Here is a 23116-nt window from a genome sequence, read left to right on the forward strand (position 1 = left end):
ACTCTAAACCTGAATCATAGATACCAATTTTGTCTGTGTAAATAAAATATTTTGTCAATATTATCTCCAACATAACGTTATTGTTTTAATTGTATTAGAGTGGAAGTGAAAAGTGAATACAGTGGCTAATTCTTTTTTAGTCTGTTTTCTGGTTTCAATGTATATATCAGCCTCTGACAAAAATGAAAAATCTGATATAAAAATATAAATTTATATTAAAAGTATTTTTGCAAAGGTATTTTTATTTATTATACTTACTGATTCTTGCTTAAGAGTAGGAAGTGAAACAAATAAAACACCTCCACTACTGCTGTGTGTGATTGAAGATGAGTCCTATTCACACACAACTGCATACATCTAACTCCAGAGCTTCTAAGTTCCACTTAGAAGGGTTTATCTGTTCCACTTTGATGAGGAAACTGATGAAATAATTTCAGAGAGATGGACATAACAGCCAATACTGCTAATCTCTAAATAACTAGCAAATGATACAAGTAGAGTGACCAGCAAGTCATCTCAGTAATTCTATTCAATAAAGAAATAATGGAAAAATACTGTAATAAGAATTACTGAATCTGATAGTAAATAAGTGCAGATCTCTTTCCTTCCTAGCATTTTGGAATCCTGAACATTTTAAATAGCAGGAACAGCAAAGTCACTTCTTCATTCCATCTTCTCTCTTAATTTCTTTTCAAATTCTTTTTTTTTTTTTTTCATTTTATTAGTAGACTATATTATTAGTAGAATTTGGGAACAGCACTTTTTTTTCCTAGAGGCTGCTGTCAATAGTCTTTTTGTTAGTTGGTTCCAAAAATCCAGTTTTTGTGTCACTCTTATCATTTCTCACCAGCTTCCTCATACTAGAGTTTCATCAGCACCCAAGAGCGAGCAGTAAATCTGCAGTTCAATAAAGCACCTAAAATGTAGTTGTCTACAAGTCTATGTCTCTACTCTTTGTCTCTAAAGGGAAAATGGCATGTCACACGTTGGACTATGCCTGGCATGGAGAGTGCAGTTAGTGCACAAATGAGTGCTCGTTCTTTTGCTGACCCTAACTGTGTAAGAAGAAAGCTTCAAGGACAAACCTGTCCTGCCGTCACTTCAAGCTATAGTGGAAAAACACTAAAGATTGCTGTACAATCTCCTCTTGATACATGTCTTATTAGCAATAATGAGGCTTGAATTAGTTCACCGCCTTTTTTTATTATAATCAGTGCTACATTCAGTTTATCTTATTTAGCTTTATGAGAGCAATATCTAATAACATGAATATATTTTGTATCACAAGTAAGTGTATCATACTCTTTTCATTTCCAGGAAAGACTTGCTGAAGAAATTGAGAAACTGAGATCTGAACTGGATCAAATGAAATTGAGGGCTGGTTCTTTAATTGAACCCACTTTGTCAAGGTAATATTTAATGACAAAAGTTCCCTCACTTTGAGCTGAAATGGAACATAAATATAAGTGTCAAGCCTTTATAAATTGTATGCGTTCAGACCTTGCATAGTCATGTATTTCTTTTAAAATGTCAAATCCATGCAATTATTATTGCTGTTGCTTTTCACTTTTTTCATAAGTAAGTGGGACCTTATAGCAGTGAGTATACACTGAAATATTACTGAGATTAACAAAAGTCTTTTAAATTATGGAAGGTTTACAATAGTCTATCCAAATACTCTTTTTTCCCCAAGACACCTTAAAAATAAAGTTGAAACCATTGTCGTTAATGCTGAAACTGATTAGCATATTTATTTATCAATTATATCTAACAATTATGTTAATGCTGAAACTGATTAGCATATTTATAGTCATATTTATTTATCAATTATATCTAACAATTATTTTTAATTAGCAAGAAATAACTCAGCTTTGCATAGTGTGAAGGATAAGACCACAGATCGTCAGCTAAAGATGAAGTCAATATTCAGAGAGGTCTGACAATATCATAACAGGACATTAAACATTGTGCCTCTCTTTGGTGGAAAAGCAATATAGGAACAATAACAAGACAGATACCATGAAAATAGCTACTAAGAGCTGAAATTAATTCATAGTTCTAGAAAGTCCCTCTGCCTAAAAGTATCCCTCAACATAAAATTGTTACTTTATTGATAACTGTGCCATGTCCTGTTTTCATAATAAGCAACATATTAATTTTTAAATTAATGCCAGCCAAAGCTCATGGACCACGAGTAAATTAAGAGCACTGTAGTCTTCTAAAGTTATTCTTACTGTGTAATTTTTTTGCTTACAGCAGGTATTGTCTCCTGTTGTTTCCTCAGACAGCTTGCTCAGTACCTAGCCATGGTTTTTCCCTCAACCTTTTATTATCTCTTGAAATAATATTTTTCTGTATGTGGAGGAGTGTAAATTGCTGAATTCAGAATGTGTCGCTTGTAATTGTTCAAATTTTTGTTCCTTTGGGAGACTGAGTGTGACTACAGGCAAAAAATACACTTTTTTGACGGTGATTATGGGGACATAGACTATTGCAACTACTGCAACAAACGGAGATGTTTTTGGAGTAGCCATCCTTGGTGAACAGCAGCCTTCTTAGCTGGGTAAATGGGTATCATTAACTCGTGCTCTGTAAATAGGAGTCTGATTAGCCCTTGTCAAAGGGCTGTTTGAACTTGATATGCTGCCTAAATATCTTGGGAATTCAGCAGGTATAACAGCGTATTTCCCATTCCATGACCTCACCTCATGAAGCTGCCAGCCCTCACAGAAATAGGGAGCTATCAGCATCAAATACTTATTGTTCTCAGCACACATTCAGTTCTGTATTTGCAGGAATTGGTTCTTTCAGCAGAATAATGAAGTTTGTCAGTGGACAGGTATTTGCTGACAAACACTGGAACATGGGCTGTTTCTCTTTTCCTGCACAAGTGCCAAATATTATCAAGTATCAGAGCAAAATTCTATTACAGCAAATACAGTATAAACACAGAAAATAAAAAACAGTCACTGCCCTAAATGGTTTACTATATAACAGATAAGAGACAGTTGAATTAAACATACAAAAACCCAAACGATTATTGTCTGGTGCTGTAGATGGAGGGCTTAGGACATCTGTAGCCCAACTGTTGTCAAGTTTTTGTATTGGTATAATGAAAAAAAGTGAGTTTTAGAGATTTTTTTAAAAGGTAAAATTGTAATTTTTCTAATGTTATGGAAGTTCCTACAGAGCATGATGGGAAGCTTAAGAGAAGACAAACTAATGGTTGTTCAGAAAAGGGCATTTATGACAACAGTATAAGATCTGACGTATGCTCTGCCTCTAACGTAAATTCTAAAACATTATTCGGTATCTGTGACATTTTTATGTATCTGATTTGATAACTATAGCACATATCTATATTTCAGGAATTCTGGTACCTCTTATTTTAATTTGTTTTCTTACAGTATTTATTTTTTCTAAAACAAACTGTATTAGTGCTTGAAATCCTTCCATTATTATTTCAGATTTGTCACAGTACTTGTAATACCAGACAGTAATTACATTTCTTAATATACTCTGTCAAAGTAGCTTGTAGTAATTCATGCTTTTCCAAGATCTTTTGCATTTCCCATTTATCAATAAACAGGCACCACAGTTGTAATATTTTAACTTTCACTTTTACTTTATTAAAATTATGTTTGAAATTTGAGACCAGTGCTTTAGTTTTCCAAGTATGAGTATGTTTTAATTCAAATTAAATTCTTCCCAAGGAGAAGTGAATCTCTGTGTTTAGAAACAGACACAAAACTAGAGCTCAGGAAAACAGTGACACATACAGCCTGCAGTTTTCAGCATAGATATACATGAGTTTCTGAATTCTTGCCTTAATTTTGGAAAGCAGATATTCTCTTAGCATTTTTTATGTCCAGGATTAAAGGCTTCATTTCCTTGAACACCATTCTTTTCAAAGTGAGGGAAGTATTTAAGAACAAAACTTATTCCGATTCTATTTCCTGTAACTGATTATTAACATTGCTGTGAACCCTATAAGTTGTCTGTAGGTGACTGTAAGCATTTTTCCCCAAGTTTACAAATAAAATAAATAAAATGAGAGTACAACATTAAACTAATTTTTTGCTCATATAGATAGTGAAATGTCGAACATATTTAGGAGTTATTATAAACAAATACATATTTAGTTGTCTTATCGGTATAATATTTGTTACATTCTTTTTTTTCTACTATAATCATGCTATTCATATATTTTTATGTGGAGATTGCTTATGTGTTAAGAACTAGAAATTGTTCAGGTCTCCACTGCTGTGAATGCTCAAGTGGTGCACAGAGCCTTTGCTCTTCTGACTCACCTACATGGCCCATGGGCAGGATGCTTCTATTGGTACCATGCAGAGAACTTTTACTGGGACCATTGTCTGCAGCCAAGAAAAGATATGCTGAAGTCATCATGTATATGCCTCCACAAAATGTCCAACACTTGCCAGAAGTACAGGAAAAGTTTTGGGTTAAAACTCTCAAAAGCATCATCAAATAAACTTGAATCATTCATAACCAATGTTATATATCACAGGGCTGTTCATTAATATTTTCATAGTGCAGAGCACAGAGTTATAGGAAAGTACTGTAGCTATTCTCACTCATGAACGTGTAACATGCTTACAGTAACCTCTGGTATATTTATTCAGGAAAGTAATGGAAGGAAAATATACAGGGTAGTCCATACAGCGGCCAGTTCTGTTAATTAACTTTTCCTTAAATCTACTTGTTTTTCCATATTATAGTTTTGGACAATTAGTTTTACTATGCAAGTCCTTCATTTTGAACTATGGAAGGTTTTATTCATTTATTTTCTTCCTTAATTTTCTCATAGTATGATTTCAAGTTTTCACTTTTAAATTATCTTTTGTGCCATGTTTTTGTCATTTATTCTGATACATAATAATTTTTTTTGTTTAAAAAAATGTATCTGTGTTCCCAGACTGAAGGTCATAGGATTGTTGCTTTATTATTCATGTTACTCTCTCAATCTGCTTCTGTGGCTCTTTTTATAGGCCTCACCTTGACACATCAGCAGAGCTGAGGTACTCTGTGGGCTCACTGGTTGATAGCCAGTCTGACTATCGGTCAACTAAAGTGATAAGGCGACCTAGAAGAGGCCGCATGGGCGTACGCAGAGATGAACCGAAGGTTAATCCCCAATTTCTTCTCATATATCCCCTAATAAGAGCACATATTTCAGGCTTTTAAGCTTACAGTTTGTGTATTAAAAAAAAACCAACAACCCAAACAAACATAAAAAAACCCAAAAAACCCACAAATAGCAGAGTTTTTTCTATACACACTCAGACAAGAGTACTGCTGTACTAAAATGAAGGCAGAAAAGGTTGAAGTTCAGACATCAAAGTTCAAGCATACTTAACTTTTTGTCTTTTCTGGGTATGTTTTTGTGTAAAGTTTCCTGATAGTTAATTTTACACAGCATTAGAAATTATGTGAAAATACTTCACATCATCTGCAGTAATTAATGGTGGATTAATCATTGGATAAGTATTCTAAAGTGTTAGTTGCTTTCCTTTCCCATTTTATAGAAGTTCAACTTTGCAGTTGTTTTCCATGGAATAAGCCATATACATCCTAATTCCTGCTCAGGTAAAATCACTTGGAGATCACGAGTGGAATAGGACCCAGCAGATTGGCATTTTGAGCAGCCATCCTTTTGAAAGTGACACTGAAATGTCTGACATTGATGATGATGATAGAGAAACACTCTTCAGCTCCATGGACCTCCTGTCACCAAGCGGTCATTCCGATGCCCAGACTCTGGCCATGATGCTTCAGGAGCAGCTAGATGCAATCAATAAAGAAATCAGGTATGTAGCCTGAACCAGCTGCAATGCATTTATGATTACAGCTTCAAGCTTCCATTAGTGCATGAGTTCAGATACTGTTCATAACAATTAGGAAACCATTTGTGCATTTAAAGGATTGATAATGTGTTTGCTTTTATATGAGAGTATTGATTGTGTGAAGATACCAATGGCATCTTTGTTTCCTAACCATAGAAATTTATTTCAAAAAAAGTTCCAAATGAATAATTGCTGGCCAGTTGAGGAGAAAGACATTAGAGAAGGCTAACACATGGCAGATTGGACTGATTACTATTCATAGTCCTCTTCTTAAGGTCTTTTTCACTGTTCTGCATGACTCTTCTTACTCACTAATGACCTCCTATCAGAGATGTTTTATCTCAGTGCTTTTCATGCTTTCTTCTGATAATTATTCCTATGTTACATCTTATGTAAGCCACATTTTCTCAGACATGGTTTTGATTTTCTAGAATGTGACTTTACATGCTCCAAGTTGGGCTATAGTGCTTGGGAATAGGTGATTAATTGAATGTATCTTAGTAATTTCCATGCAAATTTAATGGAGTGATATATATTTTAATAAAGTGAATTTTATAAACGAAACCATATTTTAGGCTTAAAGCATTCTTACATCTTTTGCAAGAAGGGTAATACTTAAAAAGTTAGTGTATGAAAAACATCCTCTCATTAGTGACTGTTTCTTTAGAAGGAGATAAAGGAGATTACTAAATGTATTAGTGACTTTATGGTCATACTATAGAAAGAAAGACTGCGGTGAGAATTATAATCAAAACCAGATTACCTTTTGACAGATTTCAGTCGTTCTCTGAACAAACTAACTTTAAAAGGACAGCTCTATTGGAATATATTGAATTTTAATAACCTATCTGTTCACAAGGGAGACATTTTGTTATAGATCTCTAGCTTTACATTTTCACCACTCCCAGAATTTCTTAATTGAAGTAGAATTAATCTACTATTTTCTAAAATCTCTTATTACAGCTGTCAAGATACAGTCAAAGAGAAATTTTCTTGTTGGAAGGGTAAATCTCCTTAAAACACTGTATGTAAAAGAGAGAAACTTATCTGTATTTTCTGTTATTACAAAGAAGTCAGTACTGTGACCAATGCAGGAAGCTGTAGATGCAAAAAATGTATTTGTTTTAAAAGATACTAGCATTTTGACAATTTAACAGGTAATTATGTAATACATTACAAGATTTTCACAAGAAATTGTACCTGCAGATGACACAATGGGATATTATTTGTGCCAACCTGAATCAGATCACTGTTTTACTTAACACAGGATCTTGACCCAGATGTTAGGTACAGCTTTATCTCAAAAAGGAAGCAAGGGTGCACACTGTATATAGTCATTTTTGTTGGAGGTCCACTGAGAGTAGTTTATTTCCCCTGCTGCTAAGCTTATACTGAAGTATAGGCTTTCATTACCATCACCATCATTATTAAAGAACCAGGTAACTAATTTGGGGGGTTTTTTTAACAAGTTACAGGAAAAATGATTCTACAAGGACCGTCTGATAAGCTGTACTACATTTCATATTTTCTTGGTTCAGTGTTTTGGGGTTTTTTTGCCTTAGATTTGTTTTATTGTACAAGATGATTAAGAATTTAGATTACTAAAATGAAAAAGATTTATATAATTCCCTTTCAAAATAATATTGCTTTTAAGTTCCTGCCATGCCTCATTTCAGAAAGAACTGTAGACATTTTGTAGAAATTTTGAAATGGATATTAGGGTAGATTTATCAAAGCACAGAAATTTGTAGGTTTCTATTTTCAGTGTGTTATGGTTTCACTTATTGTACTTGCATCTTTTCACTCAGAAAAGCCTGGTTCAGAGTTTCACCTCCTCAAACTTCGTATTATCTCATTTAACCTTGACTCTTTGTACTTTTTCCTACTCTTTGCAAAAAAAAAGACTCTTTCTAACATGGGTTTATGGCTAAAGAACTCCTAAACAAATGTTTTCTTTTAAACATATTTTATCTTTCTAGGTACAATCTCAATTAAAAACAAAAACTAAACAACCCAGTGGAAGCATCCTGTTGAAGCTATATATGTTTAAGAAGCTTATATTTATTGTTAACAAGAGAGCTATTTTAGTGAAATTAACTTTTAAACTCAATGTTTTAGAAACAACTGTAATTTTTTCATAAATTTGTACGAATTAAATGGACAAATTGTTTTGTTTTTCTCTTGTTTTATTAACATGGATTATCCTAGCAATTCCCTTCTTAAAGGCCCAATTTCATTTGACTGTGTTCTTCTTTTATTTAATAAGGTTAATCCAAGAAGAGAAAGAGTCGACAGAACTGCGTGCTGAAGAGATAGAGAACAGAGTGGCCAGCGTGAGTCTGGAAGGCTTAAATCTGGCCAGAGTCCACCAAGGTACATCTATTACTGGCTCAGTGACGGCATCATCACTTGCAAGCTCATCTCCTCCCAGTGGACACTCAACTCCTAAACTCACCCCTCGAAGTCCAGCCAGGGAGATGGACAGAATGGGGGTTATGACGCTGGTAAGAAAGTTTGTATTGTCAATTTTAGGTGTGATATTTCTAGTATTAAATATTTCATCTTTTCGCTGTAGGAGTGGCTCATCTTTAATTCTTCATTCACCTCTTAATTATACATGCAGTTAACAAATTCTCTAGAGTATGGATGTTTGTGCGGTTTTCTTTTTTTGATTGTGTTTTTGAGCAATGCATGATTTGCCAGAGACCTCTTGATCTGAGGATCAAGGGCCTTCACACAGGCAGTGGAATTAATAAGAAACAAAACTTACCATTGTAATAACTTTAATCAATTTACGTGTAGAAAAGATTTGCTAATGAAAAGCTCTGAAGTGATACAGTTATTACACAGTACACTGTGGGACTGTTGGTGAGTTTAAGGCTCCAGGAAGTGTCTAGAAGACATTAAAAACTACTACTTCGTGTATATGATCGTTAGGATATAATTCTATATTTGGTATACTCTTTTATACTTGCAGCATTTTATACATATTCTTAATGACAGTGTATCAAGCACTTCAAGTAAGTACTTTGTTTTCCAATAATTTGTTTAACTGATATATTTCAACATTACAAGCCGCACAAATAAATAGATACCAAGCCATCAAATTGCCATGCAAAACATTTCTAACCTTCTTGTACCTTTGGAGACATATTGTGAACTGACTGGTTTGATTTGAAAAAGGATTTTCAAAATTTTAATTTTGGTCCTGGACAAAAAGAAACAGTGCAATAGTCAAGTGTCAACATATTCAAGATTGTTTATGAAAGGCAGGTCCTGCTTGGCTAGTCTGATCTCCTTCTATGACAAGGTGACCCGCTTAGTGAATGATGGAAAGGCTGTAGATGATGTCTACTTACACTTCAGTAAAGCCTTTGAAACCTTTTCCCACAGCATTCTCCTGCAGAGAGAATGTGTACTCTTCGCTGGGTGAATAACTGGCTGGGCCTGAAGAATTGTGGAGTTAAATCCAGTTCACGGCCGATCGCGAGTGGTGTTCCCCAGGGCTCAGTACTGGGGCCAGTTCTGATTAATATCCTTATTAACGATCTGGATGAGGGGATCGAGTGCACCCTTAGTAAGTTTGCAGATGACACAAAGTTGGGTGGGAGTGTTGATCTACAGAGGGATCTGGACAGGCTGGATCGATGGGCCAAGGCCAATGGTATGAGGTTCAACAAGGCCAAGTGCTGGATCCTACATTTGGGTCACAACAACCGCATGCAACGCTATGAACTTAGGGAAGAGTGGCTGTAAAGCTACCTGGCAGAAAAGGACCTGGGGGTACTGGATGACAGCTGTCTGAACATGAGCCAGCAGTCATATGGCCCAGGTGGCCAAGAAGGCCAACAGCATCCTGGCCTGTATCAGAAATACTGTGGCCAGCAGGAGTAGGGAAGTGATTGTGCCCCTGTACTCGGCACTCGTGAGGCTGCACCTTGAGTAGTATGTTCAGTTTTGGGCCCCTCACTACAGGAAAGACATTGAGGTGCTGGAGCGTGTCCAGAGAAGGGCAACAAAGCTGGTGAAGGGTCTAGAGCATAAGTCTTTTGAGAGGCAGTTGAGGGAACTGGGGTTATTTAGCCTGGAGAAAAGGAGGCTGAGCAGAGACCTTATCGCTCTCTACAATTGAAAGGAGGTTGTAGCCAGGTGAGTGTCAGTCTCTTCTCACAAGTAACAAGCAATAGCACAAGTTGTGCCAGGGGAGGTTTAGATTGGATATTAAGAAAAATTTCTTCACCAAAAGGGTTGTCAGGCATTGGAACAGGCTGCCCAGGGAAGTGGTAGAGTCACCATTCCTGGAAGTATTTAAAAGACATGTAGATGTGGCACTTAGGGACATGGTTTAGTGATAGACTTGGCAGTGTTAGGTTTACGGTTGGACTCGATGATCTTAAAGGTCTTTTCCAACCAAAATGATTCTATGATTCTGTATGATGTACAACACTGAAATTGGTAAGAGTGCAGATGCAGGGTGCAGAGTTCATTATGGGCTACAAACCAGTTTGGAGCCTGGGTGAAGTCATCCCTTTGAGCACTAGAAGAGAATCAAAGCAGCCTAGTCTGCTGATCTCTGCATACAGGGAGGAGAATAGGATATGTGTAACCCCATTTTTTATTTGCTATTTCTCTGATAATATGTATATCATCAATGTCCCCTTGGGGTCCATTTTTGGGAAGCAGCAACACTGGTTCCCTGTGGAGCCTCTTAGCAGAGGGGAATGAGATTTTATCTCAATCAGAAAGCAGAAATTAACTTTCCTAGCCAAGAAGGTTGCTAAGAACAGCTGGGAGTGGAGCCTGACTTCAGTCTGCTCAGATGGGAGTAGGGACTTTTGTCTAGCTTAGTATTCCCATTTCCTGGGAACTGACAACTGCTTGTCTCCACCTCTACCTCTCCCCATTTAGGTTAGTGTTTGCTGCCTTCTCTGAAACTAAAGACAGCAGTTTCTTATCACAAGAGGAGGCCAGGCCTGGCAGTTTTGGCAGACTGTGGCACGGATTCTTTGCTGCCCCCAGTTCCCATTGCTGAACAGTAGAAATGAAAATGTTGGTGGCACAGACTGTTGTGGAGCAGATGGATATGCACTCTGCTGCGGTGCCTCCCACTTCACCAAAGCAGCACCTTCCCAAACATGCAGTTTGGCTCCATTTCACTGGCTCTTTAAACTAACCAGTCTGGCTACAGATAAATGGCAATGTTTAAACTGACCTTCCAGCAGACACCTGCACTGCCTGGTTGCCTTGATTTGGATACAGTAGCTTTGGGTCAGTAAGTTCATCAGATTCAAATACAAAATGACAGCATAGCCTCTACACTTCAGGTTGCCATGGCCTCACTGGCATCCAGCAAAAGCTCAGATGGATGAGTCTATATGAGTTGCAGTTGAACTCTTGAAATATCGTAAGCCATAGAAGTAGCACCCCACTGCATGCTCAGCAGCACAGCCCACAGCTTTGCCCACCCTTACTAGCTGATACATCAGCCATTTCAGGACACTTCTGCCCTGTACTGTTTCAGCAAAAGGAGTTGAATGTTGAATATCTCCCCTATTAGTGGCTGGGAACAGGCACAACAGGTTATCAGTTGGGAGGAGCTCTGTAGAGGTCTAGTCTCTAGAGCCTAAATTGCCAGATGATCCTGTAGGGGTTGGCTGGAGGAGCAGTACTTCATGAGTTTCCACAACCTAGATCCATGCAGTAAATAAATTCTGCAGAGTGCCTTTGGCTTTGCTTGACTGAATGAGACATCTAACAAAAATAAAAATTAAAAGAGGGTTGATCAGGAAACATTCTAGCAGCCTTCTACCGCCAAATAATGCTACAGTACAGAAGGTGCATGAATTTGTATACATTGACTGAAAATGCCAGTCACATTAATATGGGATAACTAGAAAGAAATACTCCTTTTTCAGACATGGTGTTTTTTGATGATATTTTGTGCTTACAGTTGGCAAGACACCAATACATTTGTAATATTAGATAAAACTAAAAAAAAACCAAAACCAAACCTCTATTTGGGTTAGTGGAAGGATTTATAGGAAAACTCAAAAAATAAAAAATGCTACTATAAGCTTGCAATCTGCTGTTCTTTGCAAAGCTTATGGAAATGAAGGAGCTTATAACTTTAGAAAAAATAACTGCTGTCCCAGAATGCGATATTTTTCAGAGGTTATCTTATGACATCAAGTCTATAATTAGTATATGATATGGATAAATTAATGAAATCTCTGCTTCCCCCTTCAGAATGTGAGAAAGATGAATGTGTGGCATTTTGTTATGCTCAGATAAGATTTATTAATAATTCTTTTTCTGTTGTTGCTCCTTTTGTTACCAATCTAAGCCAAGCGACCTAAGGAAACATCGGAGAAAGGTATGATACTGGGGGGTTTTTTTAAGTTTGGGAAAGCACATTTATCATATTCCTCTGCTATTTAGATAACTGGGTTCCTTGCCAACCACTACTTTCCCTCTACTCTTTTTTGTTTCGCTCCTGAACTTAATCATTTGAATCCTACCTGAAAAGGCTTGCAAGGGTAACAGCTAAGCCACAGAATCAAGACCCACCAGTGATACCTTGGAGTAGTAGCCTCTACAGCACAAACTTAAATACAGTTAAAAACAAAGTGTGAACACAAAAGAATTACCTTCAAATGTATTTTGACCATTCTTCTTGCTGGAGGAGCCAGAGTCAGATTGCTTGAAATCTTCTGGAGCAATATCAGGTTGTTTACAGAATTGGCACTGAATATGGCATTTTTCCTTACATGAGAGAAGATGGTATTTAAGATAAATCATTACATGCTATGACAAAATTCCTTTTTGTTCGTGCTTATTTTCCAGCATTCTGACCATTCTGTTAACAAGCTATGTTTCTGTCTGTATTTACTTTCTGCCTTACTTCCCTGAGAAACTTTGTTTACATGATTAATCTTGTTTAATGCAATAACTTGCTCATTTACAAGGTTATTTTCATACTTAGACTTTTACTCAATCAATGTGTTTGGCATAAAGGGAATTAATTTCTTCTCCAAGTGCAATCTCTTTCCTTTCAAATATATACATGCTATATTTAGGCAATTGCTCTTTCCCAATAGTTTCTTTCAAAAATAAGAATCCTAAAAATTTACTCAAAAAATTGCACTTGAATCTATACATGCTTCAGTTCACTTTTCAAATTCATGCAGTATGTGTTGAAACTTTCTTGAAAAGCTAGCCTGCTCTCAATAGAGTCTCTCTCCCCCAGATTGCAGTAGTTGAAGAAGATGGGCGTGAAGACAAAGCCACGATCAAATGTGAAACTTCTCCTCCTCCAACACCAAGAGCTATCAGAATGACTCATACCCTTCCTTCTTCCTACCATAATGATGCTAGAAGGTAACATGAATGGGTACTTCACAGTTTTACCACATATTATTCTTTGCAAATCATGTTGTTGCTTAACTATTCCAAAATGACATGATTTCTTCCTGTTTCTTCTTGGCAATTGTTTCCCCTGCCCTGAGGGAGAGAAAGCCTTACCCTTTGTCTTTTGCATGTCCATGAGAATGTTTGTTAGTGCTAAAATACATCCTGGTTATTTCTGTTTTGATCACTACTGAAAGTAGGGATATTGCAAATCCTAGAAAGATAAACAGGAGGCTGTTTCCTGTCTTTTTCATCAATTGCTCTTAGCAAATTAAAAATATTTATTTATTTGCAGCCTTTTTTTTTTTTTTTTTAATAAGATCCAGTCAGCCTGGTGGAGGAAATGTGATCTTCTATCGCTCTACATGTTGCTAAGTCATTTAAAGAAGAAGATGTGATTTTTTCACTTGTTTTGAGATCATTAGTAGAGTATGACCAATTAATTAGTTTGCAGAGCTGCTCAGAAGAAAGTAAAAACTTACCTGCAAATTTTGACTTATTATCTATTCCATTTCTTTATTATCATTTTGTAGTAGCTTGCCTGTTTCATTGGAGCCAGAAAGCATTGGTCTTGGCAGTGTCAATAGCAGCCAGGACTCCCTACACAAAGCTCCCAAGAAGAAAGGAATCAAGTCTTCAATAGGACGTTTGTTCGGTAAAAAAGAGAAGGCACGACTTGGACAGCTCAGTAAGGAATTAGTGGTAACAAGCCAAGGTCACCATTTCACAGTCATTTTTCCATTTTTAATTTTGCTTCTTTTCAGTTTCCAGTTTGTTTATTTTTCTCTTTTGTCTGGCAGAACCTTCCCATTAAACTCCATTATATTTGTCAGGAGTTTGCTATAACACAAATGAAAGGAGACTGGCACAAATCACTAGAGTCATCCTCTTCACTGAACCTACTGCTTCAATAATCTCTTGAATTAGGGTAAAAGTGTTAACAATGTATTCTCAAATAATAAAAATAAAGAGGAAATGAAAAAGTAGTAAGTAATAAACCACTGTAAGGGGTATAACTGATATGGAAGGTCCTTGCAAGTAAATATAGTTGCTTTTCAGATTTCAGCATGTCAACAGATGTCTGCTAGTGTCTATCACTGAATGTCATCATCATGCTCTTTCAATTAGTTATGCTGCTGACGGCAATGCTTTGTTTAGTTCCTACTTCTTCAGCCCTTTTCCCTTGCCAAGACCTTAGTGTAATTCATTCCTAGTAAAAATTTTCCTCTGTGGTATTCCATAGGATATGTCTATACTACATGCAAAAAAAACCAGTCATAGCATAACTGTATTTAACTACCTTAGGTAGCATAAGCAATGGAAGGTGAAGTGACAGTCTTCAAATATGAGCGAAGGCTCATAGTCTGCATGCCCAGATGGGTAAATACATCCTCAGGTGTGGTCTATATAGCTAGGCTATCTGATTTAGCTAGATTAAGATTAGCATATATACACATGCTAACACAAGAATCAAATTGGTATGGATGTGTCAGCAAAATAGAAATCTTAGCTCTTTCCTAGTCACAGAGATGTCACATAATATGAATTTGTGAGGCACTAAATTTTTACTGCCATGGTGACCACATAACACCTGTAAAAGAATTTTAACAGTTTGCAGTAACTGTAAATGCTTAAGCAGTATGGAAGCCTGAAATTAAAAAAAAAATCATATTAAAACATGTTCTTATCACAACTAACAAACTCATCACTAAAATCATATAGCATAAAGTAAAGTAATACTAAGGTCAAAGTATCAGAATAAAATCAAATAACTGACCATTCTCCATTTATACTCCAACCTTTCTTCTCTCTGCCTTTGAGAACTTTTTCTTGAAAAAAATAACTAATTTCTAGTCGCAATTTAAATATCCTTTTTTCTCACTATGGGAAGAATAAAACTTATATATTCAATCTTTTTCATACTTTAACGTATTTCAGAATCTATTAAATGAGTCTCTCAAATACACCTGCATGTCACTGTCTGCACTGATGGAGAATTTTATAACTTTAGACTGCGTTATTAATTTATATTCACATTCCATAAAGCAAATTTTATTGATATTGATGGATTATGCATAATAATCTATGATTTCACAATAACTTGGGAACATAGAGGAGAAAGATGTAGTAAATATGTTGATCTTCCCTGCAGTTTCATTGCAAGGTGGAACAAAACCTAAGTAACAACTTTAAAGATTGTCTCAGGAGCAATGTAATCTGGCAATAGATTAATTTCTTAATATCACCCAGCATGATTAGTAAGACATATGTATAATTTGATAAAGCCTATTTGTAATTCCCAATGCGAGTTTATGAAATTGCAAAAAGATATGAAGATTTGCAATTAAATGAAATTTTTTTGCTTTCATCTTTTAGCTCAACAGCAAAGATTTCAGTACAATGAACACTTTAATTAAACAAATTAGGTTTACAAGCATGTATAAAATTAAAAGTAGGACTGTTAACTGACAAAAAGTAGGAGCAAAAGATTATTGTTTGTCTTATGGTAAAGTTCATTATGCCAAGAATACTTTCCAATCTGTGATAAACCCTCACTGCACTGCACTCATACCATCTCTAGTTAACATACTGCAAGCTGCTTTCTCAGAAAGGTGTGCTATATAGATACAGCAGTTTGCTAAATTGAAAACTTACTGCAGAGTCAGCCAGAAACATTTCATGAGACATTCTGTAAAACTATGAGAGGCAGGTGAAGTAAAGCAAAGTATAGGTTCATGTTTTCTGCATTTGTGATTGGAGGCATCATTCTCATCATGAGACTTGCAGAAGTAGTGTCCTCTTTAATAAAGAAAACTGTCTAGACAAGCAGGAGTGTTAAAACTACACCTGGTTTGAAAGGACAACTTAAAACTAGGCTTTTCTAAGTTGTCGTAAACACTTGATAGAGGTGCATGTAAATGTGACTTATAAAAGGCTGTGATGCTATTTCACTATATAACCTTTACACACTATTTTATGGTTAAAATCAATGAATCAGAATAGAAAACTTTTAATTTATACTGTGCTTTCTTAATTGTGCCAGTATCTACAATTGTTCAGTATCCATTAGCTGAGAAATAAATTGTCATCACCAAATGGAGTCATTTACTGTACTGTTGTCTTCCTTCTTGTGCCAGTTACATACCTGAATAGCAGCACAGGAGGAAAGCAGACCAAAAAAGTGCTGCAGCACCTTTGTCTGCTCACATACCTGTGCAAATGAGAGGACAACCTGGAGCCACAGCCAGGAGATTGTACTGACAGGTCCATGAGCAGGTCTCTTCTTCCTTGAATCCAGGCAGCAATAAAAAAGTCAGAGCATCTTTCCGCTTCTGCACCAGGAAAGTCATGTTAGAAGATGTATTGTATGATCAGCATGGATCATACAATACCAGTCATGTCCTCATTTTATTATACAATTTTAATTTGGTCCAGATGTCGTGGCTTACTGCAAGCTTCTCTTGTCGCTCTGGGCAAGTTATTCAAGTTCCCTTGACTTTGACAGGAATTAGGCGTCTACAAGGCACCTCCAGGGAGACCTAGGAGGTTTTGTGTTACCTCTGGCTTGGGAGTTTGCAAGGATAATGACATCAAAGACTATGAGAGCAAAGTGAAAACTTTAGTATTACGACATTAAGTGATGTTGCATTACGTCAATAATAATGAGACAGTTCTTGAGAGGGCACTTTCATTTTGACATTTCCTGATTAAGATTAAAAATTGGTGGGGGCATTGGTTACTTAGGACCATGAGACTTAGCCTTAGGAGGCAAAGGAAAAGAGGCAAAAGACATCAGGGTGCTCTTTTCATATATTTCTGCTAAACCCAAGGAGGAGAAAACAACTTTATCTTCTACTTCTACACTTTTCCATGTAGTAAATGCTTGCCAGAATTTACTTCTGTAGGTGATAGGTGTTCTCCACAAACAGCAGGTGTCACGGCTTAAGGAAACAAACACAGATGATGGTGGTGAGTGGGAAGGGAGGAGGGGAACAGCTGTGAGAGAGCTATGGGAAAATACAGTGAGGTTTGGTTTGTTTTCCAGGAGGTTACATGGAAACAGAGGCAGCTGCTCAGGAGTCTCTTGGATTAGGCAAACTTGGAACCCAAGCAGAAAAGGACCGAAGACTAAAGAAAAAGTGAGTATCTTTTTCATTTGACTTGCACTGGCTCAAACTTGATTCAAATGTCAGGTTTTTTGTTGGTTTTACACAGGCATGTAATGAGAAGCAAGACTGTCTATTATGGCAGTTTACCACTTAGCATGGTTTTTTGTTTTTTTTTTCCAGTGTAAAAGTTTTTAAAGCTGCATATAAAATATAGGGGAAAAAAATGAGTCTGTCAATTGTACAATATTGTTTCATTTGTGAAAGAACATAGGTTTATGAGAAAGAGACATTTTCTGTTTCACATTGTCATTAATTCTGTCTTTTTTGCTTTCTGTGCCTTTTGCCTTCTGTGCAATTCTTAAAAAATATGTAGGCACTTAATGACTCACTACATAGATTTTTCAGAAGGGAAAAAAAGATTTTTTTTTTGCATTGTCTATTGAACACATGATTATTTCTGTCTATAGAAGTCAAAAATTCCCCATAAACCCTAGCAGCTTCACTTTCTTTTTGTCTGTCAGCAAATGGCAATCTAGCTTTTTTGTTCGTGTAAATTATATAATAATTTAATGCTGTCTTTGGTGCAATTCCTTGTAAAACCAATACACTGACTCATAGCTGCTGGCAGAAGCTAAGGAGAACTATTAAAATAAAGCTACAAACACAAAAGAAACCTCTTTGGAGCATCACAGTTCCAGTGTAATTAGAGGATGTCAGAGAAAAAAGAAGGTATTTAAAAATGACTTTGCAAATTCATTCTGTAAACAAACAGGTTTATTTTTCATCCATAACCATTAACTTTAGTGCTATTATTTGGATTTTGAAAGCCTAATTTTTAAAATTTGCAGGGTTTTCACGTTTCTTTCAGTCTTTTAATATTCCTTTGCAAAGTTGCAAGAGAATATGCAATTCTAATCCAAAGAATCTAGGGATAATTTTTCAGCTTGTCTTTAAATTTATATGTAGAATATTTTTAATCACTGCTTTCATATCAAGCTCATAATTAAATAAAACTTTAAATGTGCTCATCTATGTAATGTACAAATGTAAGTATTCCATTTAAATCAGCCTCAATTTAACAGTTAAAGATAGAGAAGCAGTCATTGTGCTAGGTGAGAGAGAAGAAACATTTTCAATTCAATTAAGAAACTCACAATAACGTTCACAGGGATACTGCAGTTGATTATTCTTGTCTCTGCATTTCTTATCTATCCATTTTTTATCACTCGAGTAATTTATAAATATATCGATGTAAAGAGTATATTACTATGCTTTTTTACTAAATCTAGAAAGTATCTTTAAGATTTTCACTACCATTTGTAAAGAATATAATTGAATTTTCATCAGCCTATTTTTTGCAGCACCTATTTATCTTCCAGGTCTGTGGACTGAAGGTACGACAGTATTGAAATAACTTTGAAGTGAGCACTTTGTTCACTTTCTCACATCTAGTTCTTTAAACTGGATAAAATAATGTAAGACTTGATACATAGTACTGCATATATTACATGACTACTTCATATAAGAGAGTGCCTGCTAAGTTTTGGATCTGGAAATAGTGGGTGTACAGGTAATCTGTTATTAGACTTCTGTCTAATCACACACAATTAGACTTCTCTATGCTTTCTGCTTTTTAAGTCTTTCCTTTTTTTCTCCTGTATCTGTCTGTCCTTGAGTCGTTATGGATTAGATATAATCAATATGTTCTCTGCTGGAAGGAAAGGAATCTTTCCTTTGTGCCCATGACTATTCGTGTAGTCTGATCTGTATACTATTTATCCTAAGTTTATGTTATATACCTATGTCATGATTTTTAATTTTTTTTCCCTGTTCCTTTGTATTTGTTTGTCTTCATAGCTTCTTACTTTGGAATCATTACAACTGCTTTTAAGATTCCTATTAATTTACTACCAGACAAAGGTTAGCATACATGGTTTATGTATGTATTATATAGTTGTAGAGGAACTGTAATATGGAGAAAATGTTATATTTTGTCTTAGAGATATACATGAGATTCTACTGAATTGTGACGGTCATTAGGGTGCCAAGCTATCAATAGGGTGCAAGAGAGCTAACATTTCCTTGTAAAAAATGCAGTCATGTATTTGCATGTCTTACTCTGAAAAGTGTTAAGTTGAAATAGTCTAGAAAGGAATTTAAATGAAAAGTTTGTCTCAGTAGGTCGGGTTCTTTCTTGCCAATGCTTAACACGTAACTGCCTCTGGAAGTAGAGCCTTCAAATACATACAGGAGCTGCAAGATTACTGATCTGGGTAATGCAAATGAGATAGTATGCTGTGTAACATTAAGGATGATAGTAATGTGTATAAGGTCTTTATAAGAGGTATTAAGAGAAGTCTGAGAATCATTTGCTATCTCATGATGTAGCACTAAAATTTAAGTACAAGCATATGACTCCTTTTTACTGCTAAAAAAATCTGCCCTACAAACCCTGCAGAGACAAGCCCAGTCGCTGGAACAGAGAGCAGATAACTTCACCTTGTAAGGATTTCTGTGACTAGTTTAGATTAGGACATAAAAACCTAAGAGAACCAGGCCCACCAAAAGGATAATTAAAGGATAAAAAAGTTATAGGATATATAAAGTTAAAGGATAGGCTAAAGCAGGGAAGTACCCTTTGTATTATGTTTTAGGTCTGAGAGTGCTTTCTTTATTCTGGCTTTGTCATTTCCTTAGGGAAACAAACAAACGAAACAGTGATCCCAGAGCCAATTCACTTTTCTATAAAGCAGGAATAATACCACATACTGAACTTGTGTTTCTCTCTTACATAAGTCAAGTGAGATGGCTTTTAGCCCTGTTAACAGCTCAGCGAACTTCTCTTTCAGTTCAGTGATAGTTTTGGTTCAGGAAAGCAAGGATTCTCCTCTTGACATGAAACCAGAGACTGATTCATCACTGTGATCAACACATTCTCTCAATACTCATTAGCCTCGCCAGAGTAGCTTTGAGTTAATAAATTAAAATTGTATAGAAGTTATGATAAAAGAACAAATTCCTGTTAAAATGTTATCCATGATGTTTCTTTCAGTTAAATTAATCTCTTCGGTGAAAAATACCTTAAAATGCTAAATTTATAATTTTGCACTTTTGAATGCATTCAACTTCATCAATAATTCAGCAACAATGCCCCTACCCCAGGGATGAAGAAGCAGGATGATTTGAATCATCAGCTGCTGCAGCCAGCAGGTACTAATGGTCCACCACATGTCACAGCCACCTGCTACCTGAGTAGCAAGCACGTGCATTGACCCTGCTCTGGCCTTGTGGAGTTACAAATGCACTGCAGCGTGTTATAGTATTTTAGTGCAATTTACATGCATAGAATAGATTAGTGAATATGATATTTCACTCTGGAAAATTTCCTGAGAGAATATGATATTTCTGGAGACAATTCTCTCTGATGATTATAGTATCATTATCCTAAATTTTAAAGTTTTCCTGCTTCTTGCTTAAAAGATACTATTTAGATGTAAAATTTCTTTCATTTTCAATTGACTACTTAGGCATCATTAAAATGTAATTAGTAGTTTGTCTCAATGATATGCTAGACATTTATAAACCTCAAACAAGAATCTCTTTATTCATTCAACATTTGTTTATTTCAGTAGGCTTATTAGGAACAAGTCTTTCTCCTAAGGCTTCAAAGAGAAATTAAGGAAGCTGTGTAGAATTTTTGAATTAGACCCAACATGTTCCAAAAATCACCTGAAAAGATAAACTTAAATTGCCTGACTCATCCATAGATGTTTACTCACAGACATTAAATATATAACAGCTCTAGTTAATATTAAAACTTTTTAAGTCTTACTAATTGTAAATTGAGCATGCAATCCTAGAAAACAAAAAATTAACATCAGGGGCATTTAGAGTGTTTGGGTTGTTATTCCATTGTTTGGTGAAAATAAATAATATTGCGTTGTGACAAAGAATAATGCACTGAACTTTATTTAAACTAGCCTTTATATTCCACTTCACTTGTTCTGTACAAAAGCTGTTAATATTTTGTATATAATGTCTTCTGCCTTTTGTCTGACTCTCAGAGCCTGTTTGCCTAATGTGTAACATCTTCAAGAAAACTCGGCATTTATGACTAAAAGTATTAATGGCATTGATACTCCCTATGTCACTATTACATTAATTTGAGTCTCCTAGTGATTAAAATAATTTGCATTCATTTAAATCATAAATTTTATTTGCTTAAGGTGTACTCTCCAGAAGGCAGTCATCACTGAAATGAAGAATGAAATTTTTCTCTTAGTATTTTTTTTTCTAGTGATTCACTCGTCTCCCTGTGAAAAATGCTTACTTAATTTTCAATTCTGAATTTTGTAGTTGACTCCAGCTACCATTCCTCCATGATTGTGTATACACTATTCCAGCTGTTCATAACATCATCCTTTGTTGGTGTTTTTGCACCAGATAATATGATGGTGCACTATATCTTGACCTTAGCATTCACTCAGAATTGTCATGACAGCCCAAGCTGGAATCCAGCATAGGAAGTTTCAGGTCGGTCCAGTTTCTATCACAAACTCATAAAGGTTTGTAGAGGGTTTGGCATAGTGTCCTCTGGAACAGAGGAGTTGATCAGCATGTGTCCCACAAGACCATTCATACCTCAGAAAAAGAGTAGATAACACTGTGCCTAAAATCAAATAATCTGTATCCCCCTTAAAAACACATCTCCCAACTGACCTCATCTTGGGTAGCAAATTAAGGCATTTAACAGAAGCTGTATAAATGTTTTACTGTCCTTTTTAATACAACACCATGTGATGAACCCTTTATAAAAATCTCCTTTAACAATGAACTCAGCCAAACTTGAAATATTATCAAAAAAATAGAGCCATGTTTGCTTCCCTTTTTACTATAGCTGTCCTAGTGAACATCAGTTGTACTCTCCTTGTCCACAGTTTTGCTCAGGGGTGATGTCAAATCGTCCTTACCCAAAAGCCTTACTGGTAGCAAATACTGCTCTAGAGAGTCTTGCTTTTTTCTTTTCAAGTGCAGTATAGCTCTGAGTGCCAGTAATATATGTGCTTTTCAAATGTAATGTTTTATTTGCTCTGCAACAATATGCAAAGTTGCAACAAGTATCTGCCTGAAGAGGGAAGCATAATGAAGACAGACAAGACATAGAAGTCTTCTGTGTTGCATAGGAGTATGTAATGGTTGGTCATAATCACTGATGTTACACAGGCTGCGTTTGTTTCATCTTGTGCAAGGCAGCAACATAAGGCAAGTTTTGAGAGACATTTAAGTGCTATGTAGTCCTAGATTGCCACACAGAGGTCGATTTGACCTTGTGCATGCAGTTTGAAATTGGCCTATGCTATCACTTACTTCCTCAGAAATCCCAAATACAAATTATCTCCATGAAAAAAACTCTACATGCAAGTCAGCTAGCCTGGGTCATACCGATGGGATTCCAGCCCAGAAGCTAATAAATTCCCCAGTTTATTAATATGAGCATTTGAATAACAATCATTGCTTACCTCATAGCTGATGAAATAACTGCACTATGTCATAATGCAGTCACTTCTAGTCATCAGGCGGTGTTAGGATGAGTCAAGGGCAGAGCTTTAGCTTCACTTTTACCTCCAATTTTGTTTGATTTGACTCTGGACAAGAATCTGTTGATTCCACATTTCCAAAACAAGGTTAAGGTGTGAGGTTTACATTTTCCAAGGAAAATCAAAGTAAAACCAC

The 23116-nt window shown here is 35.9% G+C and overlaps 1 protein-coding gene across 1 annotated transcript in view; it reads left to right on the top strand.

The window, feature by feature from the left end:
• Window positions 1–23116, top strand: part of PPFIA2 (PPFI scaffold protein A2) — a 69108-nt gene that overhangs the window by 15532 nt on the left and 30460 nt on the right. Inside the window, exons 7-14 of the mRNA XM_010166673.2 lie at window positions 1318–1409; window positions 5013–5148; window positions 5611–5831; window positions 8134–8371; window positions 12211–12240; window positions 13114–13244; window positions 13808–13962; window positions 17320–17413. Coding sequence (XP_010164975.1) covers window positions 1318–1409; window positions 5013–5148; window positions 5611–5831; window positions 8134–8371; window positions 12211–12240; window positions 13114–13244; window positions 13808–13962; window positions 17320–17413 — 1097 coding nt within the window. The remainder of the gene's footprint in view (window positions 1–1317; window positions 1410–5012; window positions 5149–5610; window positions 5832–8133; window positions 8372–12210; window positions 12241–13113; window positions 13245–13807; window positions 13963–17319; window positions 17414–23116) is intronic.

Source organism: Antrostomus carolinensis, unplaced genomic scaffold (assembly GCF_000700745.2).
Source record: "Antrostomus carolinensis isolate BGI_N321 unplaced genomic scaffold, ASM70074v2 scaffold5204, whole genome shotgun sequence".
NCBI classification, from domain to species: domain Eukaryota; kingdom Metazoa; phylum Chordata; class Aves; order Caprimulgiformes; family Caprimulgidae; genus Antrostomus; species Antrostomus carolinensis.